Source organism: Phaethon lepturus, unplaced genomic scaffold, assembly GCF_000687285.1.
Source record: "Phaethon lepturus isolate BGI_N335 unplaced genomic scaffold, ASM68728v1 scaffold20596, whole genome shotgun sequence".
Taxonomy (NCBI): domain Eukaryota; kingdom Metazoa; phylum Chordata; class Aves; order Phaethontiformes; family Phaethontidae; genus Phaethon; species Phaethon lepturus.
The window spans coordinates 62,040-75,203 of record NW_010545820.1 but is presented as its reverse complement, the minus strand read 5'-3'; the positions used below and the strand labels follow the sequence as shown (position 1 = coordinate 75,203).

At 44.8% G+C, this 13,164-nt stretch overlaps 1 protein-coding gene across 1 annotated transcript in view; it reads right to left on the bottom strand.

Annotated features, from left to right (window-relative positions):
• Nucleotides 1–3,225: 3,225 nt before the first annotated feature.
• Nucleotides 3,226–13,164, bottom strand: part of HIC2 (hypermethylated in cancer 2) — a 32,522-nt gene continuing 22,583 nt past the window's right edge. Inside the window, exons 2-3 of the mRNA XM_010289089.1 lie at nucleotides 11,239–11,382; nucleotides 3,226–5,050 (exon numbers count right to left, since the gene is read on the bottom strand). Of these exons, the coding sequence (XP_010287391.1) occupies nucleotides 3,302–5,014 (1,713 nt within the window). The 5' untranslated portion in view covers nucleotides 5,015–5,050; nucleotides 11,239–11,382 and the 3' untranslated portion in view covers nucleotides 3,226–3,301. The remainder of the gene's footprint in view (nucleotides 5,051–11,238; nucleotides 11,383–13,164) is intronic.

Here is a 13,164-nt window from a genome sequence, read left to right as displayed (position 1 = left end):
GAAGGGATAAAGTAAAAAAAAGACGCTCCAATTTTTTAGTTTTTAAAATAGCATTGGGTCCTGAAACTTCAACACGATTCTTGAGGCTTAAGAAGCAAGTGAAGAGGGGCCTGGGGGTGGGGGGAGAGGCTACATCACCCACACACATGCTTGTAAAAATGGAATTAAGTGAGGGGGAGCAGGTTATTCGCCTGCTGAGGAGCTCGCTGCCTTCTCACACCTCAGGCTGCCCCGTGGCTCGGCTCAGCCGGTCGCAGCTTGAGCTGCTGGCCCAAGGGTGGCCTCTGCAGAGACACCGGCCTGCAGTCCCCAGCGCTGGCCGTGTGCCACAACGGTGGCGGACCCATCTCGGCAACTGCAGGGCTACGAGTGAATGGGGGAAACCCGCAGCGGGGCACAGGGCTCATCCCCGGCCGTCCCCTTCTCACTAAGGGAGCTAAATATCGGTTCGGAAGTCTGGACTTGGTGGGTTCTTAGCCAGCCGGCAGCAAGGGGAGCCTGCGCTGGCCGCAGCCTAAGCCAGCCTAGGATTCAGCTCAGCTTTGGGGATGGCTGGAGGGAAGGTAAAGGCAGGGTGAGGGTGCCTAGAAACTAATCTTTGCACAGCTGTCCCTGGGCCCTGCTGAGACTTGCTCTGAGACAAAGGTAGACGGCAAAGCCTTCCCTGTCCTCCCCAAAGACTATTTTGGGGACATTCTCGAGGGGTTTGGCAAGGAAATCAAGGAGAAAAGAATTCAATATATATTCAAAACGTGGAAGTGCTAAAGACACTAAAAACCCACCTAACCCCCCAAAAGAAAACAGCGCATCTCAGCACGATTAGAAAAAAAACAAAAGTCCATGCTCCCCTCTCACGCTCCACAGCTCGCGGGAGTCTGGGAGCGAGCAGACAATGGCACTGGAAGAAGCAGACTGGAGCGCGGCGGGCGAGAGGGGCGAGCGTGTTCCCTGTAACGTGACACCGGGCCGAGGCGCAGCGCCTTTGGGTTGTCTATTGCTTGGCGCCTGGATTCCAGTTTCCTCAGTTCATTCAATTGACCCAAAAACTTCTTATGGACTAGTCTATCTTAACAAAAAAAAAAAAAACAACACCAAAAAAACAAACAAAAAAAAAACCAATAGAAAATGAAGCTTATATTTCTTTGTTTTAGTCAAACATGCTCACTTTTTTTCTTTTTTTTCTTTTTTCTTTTTTGGTCAAAACTTAAAAAATTGGTTTTGTTTTCTTAAAAAAAGACAAAATGTGAGGTTTTGGTAAACCTTACGCATAGAGACTATACTGGTTTGAGTGGAAGAAAAAAAAAAACCCAAATTAAAAAACACAAGTGTAAACCTTACTCAATTCAGAAGGGATGATTCTACTGGCTGTGAATTTTTACCACCACAGTCACGGGAGGCTTGAAATAAGCCATAGCTTTCCACAAGGTCACGCCAACAAAGTCAAGAGGGCCAAGAATCGGTGGGCTAAGTTCTCTGTCTTCTCTCCTAAACCAATAGCAGCTGTTGGCTGTGATGTCTTATGCAGATGTTGCAAGAACATTTTGTTTCTTTTTCTTTTCATTTTTCTTTTTTTTTTTTTTGTGTGCGTGTGTTAAATTGTCTAAAAGGGAGGATATGAAACACTTTGGTTTGCTTTTTCCTCCTCTCCCCCACCTTATTGCACTCTGGATTCTAGTAAATTATAGGCTGCTATGCCCTCACCCTCTGTCCTGCCAGGTGTTTACAGACTGACCCAGATGTGCTGGGGGAGTGGAAGATGAGGGGGACATTTTCCCCTCCCCATAGTATCCAGATTCAATAAACAAAGCTGGAAAGGGCCCAAAAAGCTCAGAGAAGTTTTCTTCTTTTATCTAAAAGTGACTACAAACAGCCAAGAGACTGCGAATGAGCCAGTCCAAGCAGACAGCACACAGCCTCTGGCTCAATGTACTCAATGTATTTTTTGCTTTGTCTTTGGCTGAGCTTTGCTTTAACATTTCTCTAGCTGACTTTTGATGGAAGGACAGGGTGGTAAAAATCCCTTAACTTTAATTTAGCTTCTACTTTTATACATTTAATTACTTACAATAAGAGAAAAAAATGCCTAATCTTTCACTAACCATCTTATTGTTCTCATGAATTCAAGAGGTAGCAAAGGTAACAAGTCTGTCCACACAGACTCGCTCTTTAGTGAGGGAGGAAAGCTAAAAACATACACACACACAAAAAATAAAATAAAAAAATAATAAAAAAGTACCTAAGGAACTTGTAGCAAGTCCAGCCTACATCAAATGTACCAAGTCCAGCCTACATCAAACCCCCTCCCCGCCCACCCACCCTAGAATTAACCTCAGACCTTCCAGTTCAAACATTCACATAAACGTTACAATGGTTTTTCCTTTAATAAAACAAGTACCTCTAAGCAAAGAATATTCATACGAAACTACTAGAAAAGTAAAGACGACCCCCTGCTCACTGAAAGAAATTCCCAGGGCATCCAGTCCCTGTTCAGTCATGGGTAAGGCAGAAGAGGTTTGCGTGTTTTGTGGGAAAAGGTGGCATGTGGTTATGTGTGCCAAGGACAAAGATCAAAACCGAAAGAGGGAGGGATGGTGAAGGAGGCATTGCCATTTCTTTAAGTGAAGTACTCGGGCTGGTGCATGCCTAGACTGCTCTCCCCAACCATCACCAGCCCAGGGGAAGGGTGGTGGGTTCCACCACTGCTATGGCTTTCCCACAGTATCCAAAGGGGCTGCCAGCCCTGTGAGATGGTCCACAGACACAGCTTCCGCGCTTGTAAATGCAATGCTATGTTATTTCACGGCCACTGAAAAGGTGTAACTTTGTTTTCTTGCTAATGGCAAGAAATGCCCCTACTGAGTGTGGTTTTAAGAGAGGAGGTGAGTAGGGTGGCAGTAACACAAAGGAAGGAGGCAGGGAGGGGGAAGCCAGAGAGGCTGCAAGTTCCTCATGGTCCCCCTACCTGCTCCAGATAATCAATATGGCAACAAAGTCGATGTGCGCAACGAGAAGTGGCATTTCTTGCCAGATCACCAATATTTGGAGGGAGAGTTGGACTAAATCTAAATGCATCAGCTTGGCTGTGGACCTTTCTTTTTTTAAAAAAAGGGAAAAAAGGAACTTTTTTTTTTAAATGTTAAAGCTACATTTGTTTAGGCCTCCCATGACTGAACAGAGTATGGGGAGTTGCCCCCTTTTTTGTTTGTTTTTTTTTTTCTTTTTTCTTTTTTTTTTAAGCAGCAAGTCTACAGAAAGGTAAATCACTGCGGATGGGCTCGAAGCTCATTCTGGAGTCTTTGGCTTATGTGGGAGAGGTATGCATTCGCAGGTGGCTAATCAGATTGCGCTGCTGGGTGAATTTCCCACCACACAGTTGACATTCGTAAGGTTTTTCTCCTGAGTGGACACGCATATGCTCTGTCAGTCGGTACTGCCGGGTAAAGCGCATCCCGCATTCCTCGCAAGCAAAGGGCTTGAGCCCTAAGTGGCTGCGCATGTGCCGTGTCATGGTGCCCCGCTGCGTGAACATCTTGCCGCAGATGTTGCAAGGGAAGGGCCGCGTCAGCCAGTGAGTCTTCTCATGCTGTCGCAGCGTGGCTGGATCCTTGTAGCTCTTCTCACACACTGAACACTTGAAGGGTCGGGACTCCGCGGCATAGGACTGGTTGGGGTTGGACAAATCCTCGGCTTCATCCTTGCCGCCGTATGTGCCTTCCTCCTTGATGTAAAGGTCTTCCTCGGTGTGTGTCTCCACATGGGCATTGAGCTGCTCGGAGCTGGGAAAGCCTTTGCCACAGGGGATACAGACATACAGGTTGTCACCGTAGGCCACTGGCTCAAACCCCTCCTGCCGGTAGACATAGTTGGCACTAGTATGCCCGCCGCTCTCGCTCTCGCTCTGGCCACTGTCATCACTGTTCTCCTTACCGTTTTCCACTTCCTCCTTACATGGGTAGGGTAGGTCTGCGCCATAGGCCCCGGCCAGACTCCGCTCCACAGACTTGGACAAGGGCCCCAGCAGGATGCCGTTGGGCAGCCCTTCGCCCTCATCCCTGTCTTTGCCCCCGTCCTTTCGGTCAAAGGCATTGTCTTTCTTGATCCACTCCTTCTTGCGGGACGAGTGCCGGAGGCCCTTGCGCTGGCTGCTTTCTGTCAATGAGTGGTGGCACTCTTCGCTCAGATCCATCTCCATGGGGTCACTGCTGTCTGCCATGCTGTGAGGGGCTCCGACTCCAGACTCGTCAAACGATGAGGCACTGTTGGCTGCGGGGGCTGAGGCAGATTGGGGAGAGCCATGTTGGCTTTCGCTGTGCTGCGTGTCATCGTGGGAGGCTGCAACAGGGAGCGATGGGCTTTTTTTGGACAGATCGAGGCCTAGCTCCTGGTCGCCGGTGCTCCCATTCGCACTGCTGCCCCCACCACCATTCTTACTGGCTCCCCTGCTTAAGGAGTGACAGTTCTCTTGGTTGGAGCTGCTGATGAAGACCTCGTCATCGGAGAGCTTTCCCTTTGACAGCTCCTTTGAGTGCGAGCCCTTCAACCCCTCATTTGACCCTGAATAGCGAGCTTGGATGACCGAAGCAGTGGAAAGTCTCTGACTCCTGGCAGATCTCCCAACACCAAGGCCACCAGCCTTGCCAGTAAAGGACTTGCCGTTCCGCTTCAGCTTCTTTCTGCAGAGAGCTGCCAGGTCATGCAGTTGGAGGTAGCTTGCTGCGGTGAGGAGAGCATTAAAGTTCTGTTCACCAGGCTGGTCAGTCGTTAAGAGCTTACCAGTATAAATAAAGTCCAAGATCTGCCGGAACACGGTGGGGTTCACCATGTCCGTGTCCAAGTTAATCAGGTTGTCATGCAGGACAAGGGATTTGAAATACATGCTGCTGGCTGCCAGGATGTTCTTATGGGCACGAAACAGGGCATTTTCTACCACAATGATCACATCACAGAGGAAACCTTTGGCTCGTTGCTGGTTCAGCTGCAGTAGCAGTTGTTTGGCATGATTTGGCAGTTCCATCTCCACCTTCTCTTCCTTTCACCTTCACCTTACCACCTGCAAAACAGGAGGATGAGAGGTGTGAACCTGCTGTTTCTGCTTGAACAAGTCTACGTTTAATAGACTAGCTTAACACAATGCAGTCTATGTTAGGCTTGACACTGACTAAGGAGCTCTGGGTATGTTCAGCCCTGCAAGCTGTGATCCTGCTTGGAATACAGAGAGAAGTATTTCTTATGCTAAGATTTGATTCAAGTCTTTCAAAAGTCAGATTTGTAAATATGTTTTTACAAAAGGAGTCATTGTTGGCTGGAATTACTATTCAAAAGATACCAGCAGGAAACCAATAGTTAGGTATAGGGGAAAGCTGTTTCCCTCTCCTGACACAAATCTGAAGGGAGGATGAGGAGCAAGAAAAAAAAAGAGGAAAAAAGAAGCATATACTTCACTGCCATTTGCATATCTGAGCATGTGAAATAGTTAGCATAAGCTGCAGCTTCCCTGCTTTAACATGTAGTTTGTTTCTTGGCTCTTACATGTTGAAAACTTACAACACCCAGCTGCTCGGGGGTTGAGAAAATGACATGTAGCAACTAAATCCATTGAAGATGGAATGAATCACACTGAGGTGTGAATGGGAAATCTCCTTAAGAGTATGAAAGGCTGCTTTAAAAACGACCCCTCTGGCAATGTCCATATCCCGATCCATTGACATTAAGGGCTAGAATCAACCCTGAACTGGCTGAAATTCAGGATGCTGAGCTAGCTAAATGCCATCAAATGTCTTCAACAATCTGAAACCGTTTTGTTAAGTTAATTCTGCCCTGCCTGTTAGTTTTGAAGGAATTTTCTTTAAACTGATAGAGTCAAGTAAGCTATCCCAAGTCACAGTCTCTCTACCCTAAAGTACTAGGAGGAAAGGAAAATTGTGGTTACCTCTGTGTAGGTTCATGTATTTCACAAACAGTATTCAGTACGTATTTTAGTTTAGATATTTCTGTCAGCTTTCCCGGTAGTACGGACTGTATGAAATATCTCGTTTGAGGCATATCAGAACTAATTGCAATTGCACATTTGATAGATACCACAATACATAAAAAGTAGAATTTAAAGCTGGGGCTGCATTCAGGAATCCAAGATCAATTTTTTAACTTTTTTTCTTGAGTTTTTTGTTTGAAAGTGCCAACTACTACTTGTAATGCGCATTTATTAAAATATTTTCTGAGGTTCAAATGTAGGAATTAAATACCAAACATACAACAGCCACCTCTAGACTTCTGCTTCCTTCCTTCCTTTCCCAGTTCATCTTATTATTGAAATGGAGCAGGCCGTAATTCCATAGACATGAGGAGCTTAAATTTTCCCTTAAAATCATCATCAGTTTATGGTTTTATTGCATGAGTGCCATTACTACATTTTGTCCCATCAGATTTCAAATGATGAAGCATTAGAATGCATTGTCTTCCCTCTGTGTCAAGTATACGTACACAAGAAAAAAAGAGTGATACTGTCAATATTAAAAATAACCTCCCTCAAACCTGATTCTTACTAACTGGTGATAAATAGAAAGATTTAATTTGGCAGAAAGATGGTAAATTTATATAATCAATTTCTGCACCACAAAAAGATTTTGCTTTATGAAAAAAGCTACCACAAAGTAAACAGATACAATTTTTCCTCCAGTTTTGCTGCCTGACTAGTCTGGTGCTTATACTTTTACCAGTAGGTCTGCCAAGCAGGTGCCTCCCTTCTGGCACAGGACGTATTTCTTCACTTTGCTAGCTGGTCAGCCTGGTACTTGGTTATGCATTTGGTAGAATTTTGTGGCCCCTATTCAATGCACCAGCACCCAATTCAGCATCCACAGAGATCTCAGTGGCTCGACACCTTGACCAACAGCTAAAATGGCTGCTCTGCTTTTCTGCTCTATATTGTTTCCACAATGGATGGGAACCCAAGCAGACGGTGGATTCACCACTGTGCCTTTGTGCACATTAGTGCTGTTCCCAGAGGTGGCTGGCTTTAAGAAAAGGTGGCAGCCAAAGGAGGAAATACAAGCTTGCCATGGTGTTAGCCAGTTATTTCTTCTCCATCTATAGAGTTTGTCACAGAAACTCACCCTGCAGCATCACAAAAACGTGATAGAGACAGGGATTACCACCACTGAACACTGTTGAGCACTTTAAAAACTAGTTTTGCTGTAATTAGTTACATCAGAGTTGCAGCACTCAGGCAATGCGTCTGGATCTAGTGGCTTGCTTCCAGAACTGCTGATTAAGAGGAAGAAGCAACAGCACAGAGGCACCAAATACCCGCTTTTATCTAGCCAGGCCAGTAAAAGCACTTACTTCTGGGTCACCGAGATATATTGATAGGGAAGGACAAAAACATGGCTTGCAATGTAACACAGCATCTATATATATAAATGCATCCTGCTCAAGAATAGCAAGAGACAGACTACTACTACACTATTTTCACTACAAATATAATGGTGCTTTTCCATGCATATAACACAAAATTCATATCCAGGGATTTTGTAAGTGTTCCATAAAAAAGAAATGCAGAAAAGAAAAGGGAATAGCACAGCCAATATTTTTTGCCTAAGCAGACTAATATAAAAACATATATGTTACTGAACTGAAAGCGAGTTTATTTCCCATTTATGTAGCACTTGAAGCAGAGGTCTAGAAATCTCTGTATACTTCTTCATCTAAGCTTTTGCAAAGAGTCAAGGCTTGCTGCAGCTACTAATGGGAAATATTTTGAGATTTTTACTTCTGTTTTTTTTCTTTCAGCCTTAAATGATACTGGAACCAGGTAACGAGCCTGTAGGGAAAGCCCTGGAAGCAGAAGTAGAATGATAGTTTTGCTTTTTACTGACCTTCATGAGGAAGATAATGTTATTATTAAACCTCAGTATGTTCTGCAGCAGAAAAATTAGCATAGTACAAATTGTTTAAATTGCCTCTATTTATATCACATGTCAAATTTTACAGAAGTATTCATGTTCGGTAGGACAGAAGTATGAGGTAGGTTATTACCTTTAGGAGATTTTAAAAGCAGTGGTCAGGTTTAAGCACCGTAACACTGCCTATCAAATTTGAATTTGTTAGCTGTTCTAACATAGATTTAGCAACCCTGACAAAATGAATGTAATGGTACAAGGCAGCAAAACCTCCAGCCTAGTTTAGAGCCCCATGTTTAAAATTTTGCCAGGAATTGCCTACCGAGGGCTTTTAGCAGGACAGCAACATGGGTCAGAGAACACACCTCTGACTGATGTACCTTTGTTGACAAAAGGTTTATAATATCAGCTTGGCATGTGTATCTTGTGCAGTCATGAACAGAAATAAATCCATTCCAGATATTTTCCAGAGCTGACCGGTTACAAACCCTTCTTTAGCAATGATGCATTTCAGAGGTGGGGGAAGAGGAGAGTGTTGGAAAACTTGTTAGCGAAAGAGAAGCAGGTGTTACTCTCTATGGCATTCCTAAGACCTTACTTCTAGTTGAAAGCATGGGACCAAAGACAACTACAAGGTTAAGTCCAGTATAAAAGTTAGCAGGTCTTCCCAAACAAATGGCAGGTGCAGCCTTACAAAGGCCTGGCTATCCATTAGTTTGCAGAGACTGGCTCTTAACAAACCCTGAATATTTGGATAACATCACCACGACCTATAAAGACAACAAAAGCCCCCAAAAGCCCTGAAAAATCACAGTGGTTTATATTTCTTGTATCTCAGTATAATTTTTAAGAACACTTCCTTTTCTGTTTTCTGAAAAAAGTTAGAAAAAACATACTCTCAGTTCAGAGGAGCCCTGTCTCAGAAAAGGCTCAGGTGCATTTCTAAGTAAAAAGCCAAACCCCAGACCTCAAGAATATGTAGATGTCTCACTGGGTCCACAGTCTTTTGTCACTGAATTTGGTGTTCAAAATTTCACTCCTTTGCATTTAAAACAGGATCACAGAAGTCTTTGGTCAAAAAGCATGAGAGATGCTCTTTTTGTCAGATTCAGGTTGCTTCCTAGTCATTCAAGATACATAGTTTTCAGAGCAATGAACCTGCTCAAATGTTTTGTGTGAGTGGGGAATGAAGCAAGACTGAGGCTCTCCACTACCTCCACCATATCCATGACACTGAGACACAGCACATGCAAAGACATGAAAAATACAGGGCACAAATCACAGAATACAGTAATGCTGAAGCAGATGCCACACATCAAACAAAGCTTTGCAAGCTAGGAGCTGATAGCGTCTTCATAAGCAATATTGCCCAAGGAGCTGGGTAACTGCGAGCTGCTGTGCCCAGCCTGGGGCACACTGTCATCCCGTGGGCATGAAGGTTGTGTAGAACACACCAACTGCTCCAGGAGCTGTGCTGCTCTCGCTATGAAGCAGGAGAAACTTAATTTTCTCTGAATTTCCACAAAGACTCTGGATGTCACAGAAAATTAGATTGCCAAAGTACAGGAGAAGAGGAATCCCTTCATCACTTTAAATAGTATAAAATCTACATATTCCCTACAGATTTGATTCTGCTTAGTATCACTACATCTCTTCCTAAAAGTAATTGCTGAATGAATGCTAAATGTGTTATCTTAGCAACCTCTGGCAGGAGATGCTGTTTGATTTCATCTCTGAGTTATAGATTGCAGCATATGAATATTGTTTACCTTTTAAGAAGCAACACCAGTGAAGCAAAGAATCAATCAAAAACAGATCTAAGGAATCACTCATTTCACGTAGAGGATTTGTGGATGGATGAGAAGGCTAGACACCGAACACCTGAACAGTGAACTAACAGTACTGCAGATAAAAACCAACAAACAGATTAGATGTGATGTATCAAATTAGATGCCATTAAAGCCTTAGCCTACTGTGCATTTATAATACACCTAGGAAAAGATAGTGGCCTGCTTACTTATTTCTCCACCTTCCCAAGCAGTTGTGCTGCGCTGAGCAGACACTGCAGCAGTGAGCATGCGGAAGAACAAGACAAAATTAAATCAATTGTTTCCCACATTGCTCTCTCCCACCAATTTACTTCTGACATTAAAAATGCTGTGTCCAGCTGCTACTGGATCTGGGTGAAACTGAAACAAATGACTTCTGCACCCTTCAGTTTCAGATGAACTAACTTTTTAAGAAGACCCCACTGGGAAGAGAGCTTCCTTGTTGCTCACTGGTTCATCTGATCTTCCTCTCCCCCACATCCCAACAGAACCTACTTCTAGGACTCTCCCAAGATATCGGTGAGGTGGGCGTTCATGGCCACTAACCTTCCCCCCAGGAGCTGCAGTTGGCACATCATTCGCCCATGCCACGTAAAGGTATTCACATTCCAGAGCAGCAGAGGCATAGGGAGGAACGCAGGAACTGTGTTAGCCCCGATGGTTCCCTATCTCCAGCCTCTGTGAGCAGGCAAACAGCAGATCTCAGAAATAGAGGCAAGAACATGCATTTTCATCCTTGGCAATGGAGCAGCAAAAGCTCTGTGAGGTGTGCTCAAGCAGAAAACAGGATGCAGCACCCTTGTTTTTCTCACAGGACTATCTTTCACTTCAAATAGGTAAGACCAACATGTCAAGTTACTCGGGGAGAGGTCTGCAAAGCTGGGGAAGGGAGAGGAAGCAACATGCAGGATAGAGCAGGATGTGCAGCTGATCTTGCAGGTGCGGACATGGAAAGGAGAAGGAGAATGGAGGATCATTTCGCAGAGGATACCACATCAGCAAACTTAAAGTGGCCCTTGTTTAGTTCGTTACATTCCAATTAGTGCCAGGCAGGATTGCCCTCCCAGGTCCCTGAAGCAGCTCTTGCAGAACTCCCACAGAAACAGTATAGCTTTACTTATGGACACAAGCACCTGTTCGGTACCTCTGTGCGGCAACGTTTGGACATTAGGTATGTGGGCAATACATGCTCAACTGCTACCAGCTCCTGGCCCAAAAGGAGAGAAGAAAAAGAGTCAGATGATTTCCCCAGTCCCTTCTCTTTCCTGTTCTAGAATAACAAGGAGATCCCGACATGGCTAGGCCCTTCTCTACTGCATGGCAAACTGCCCAGGGGAGGGGAATCTCCATGGGTGAAAAGGGTAGGGGCCCTATTTGCATGAAAGCGCTAACATCAGGAGAGCAAAGTGATTTCCAGTCAGTGCAAGGCTGCAGCAAAGCAGGAACACCTTGCTATACAAGATGAGACTACAAGCAGTAGAATGCAGATTAACCACTTGGTTGCCGCTTACCATGCCAGGTACATTGGGCTAAAGGCACCTCCATCCAGTGCTGCCCGGCGTGCCAGGTACATCCCATGATGTTCCATTGAAATCACAACAGGCCATCAATAGAACGTGGCTGCACGGATGCAGAATGGAGAACCAGCAGGGACGCTGTTAAATGCAATTAAAAAACTGCAATCAAAATTGAAACGTACATTTTAAAACGGCCACCTGCCTTAAATATGTAACTGCTAGAACAACCTCCCCTCCACCCATCTCCCCAGAACTGCTGAACTGCAACAGAAACAGAGCAGAAGGCCTCTGCAAGTTTCTTGATGACTCTGGCCACTTGCGTTCACGACTCCCAATGGTACTGAGCTTCAGGGCGACCAGTCCATACATATCCAAGAACAGCAGATCCCAGGATGTCTGCACCAGCTTCCTTCTGCCCAGAAATTCAGGCAACTAAATATCACCATTTACTACTACTACGACGAGAAAAGCCTGGCACCAGAGCTTCATGGTCTCACTCCCCACACAGTACAGGCAATGGAAGAAACACTTAAAGGCAGATCATCTGCGTTGTCCCCGTTTCCCTGTTCCCCTTCCCAAGTCTTTGAAATGCTGCTCTTCTAGAGATGTTACGGCATTGAGACAGACTGGGTCCTTTGGCTTTTGTTACATCTGTGGTGCAAGATGGGAGAAGAAAATACTGCATACCCTCTCCTATTTATAACGATGCTTCACCGATAATTTAATCTATGTTCTTGGAGACTGGAGATCAAGTTGATTCATGGTGAACTTCACCTGATACAAGAGTCGCAAAACTGAAGATCTGTAATTCCACCCTTCCCTGCTCAAAGGAAAGCAACGACATCTTTTCCATGTCAGGGAAAGGCACATCCCACAGATACACAGCTTGTCAAGCCTAGGGTTTACTCTGCAGTGCATATCCTCCTTCCCCCAGAGTTCCTGTAATCAGCTCTGGCAGGGTTACCAAGGAGGATAGTCTCAGCATATATGCTAAGCACAGGTCCCTCTCTACAAGTGGTGATGCTGCCCCAGTGGGAGGAGGAAAAAAAAAAAAAAAAGCATCACAGAAATAAGCCTGCAGCCTCACAGGGACTTAAAATAGGTTTTTAGACCCTCATGGCGAAGTGAAACTTCTGCATAGCTCTTGTCACATCGATGGCTGCATGCCTCCAGCTGTGCTGCTGGAGATAGAAATCTTACATTTTAAAAGTTAGAAGAATATTGATTATCATTTCAACCTTAAAAGATAAAATACCAAATGAAAAAGACTTACAATAATTAATGTAGTTGGATGAGCGAGAATGTAAAGGAGGACATCGGCCTGGCAAATAGAAAGTGTCTTCGTGAAAAGGACACTGAATGTAAGGAGATAGTTCATTCTTCCTGGACATCTGCTGGGCTCAGGCCCAGGACAGTGTTCCCATCATTCCCACCTGCATTCTTATCCCCACAATTCTGTAACTAAATCCCTTTCACACTGAACTAATAGGTCTTTTGTATTCAGATCACTCTGTTTTAACTGCTATACACTGAAGATTTTTAAATCTTGTCAATACAATGAAGAAGTAAGATGTAAGCAGGTGTTTGCTTACTGACCTGGGCTATGCGGAGCCAAGAGCATTTGCTCAGCATTTGGTCTGAACGGACCACTGCCAGCATGAACAGGCCAACCCACATTTAAATAGCATGCAACTTTAAGCATAACCGGACAAAGCCCCAGGGATTTGGAGCTCCCCCCTCTCCAAGAGATCACACACTCGAGGCTGCATACGAGCAACATACTACTGGCTGCATCTGCCAGCATCAGGACTCTGCAAAACACTCAGCAATACCAGCGATACTTTGCTTAAGAAAGGCTGAATGCTGCATAAAGGTATTTCTTGGACAGGTTCTGAGACAGTAGCTCAAATGCAGATTTAC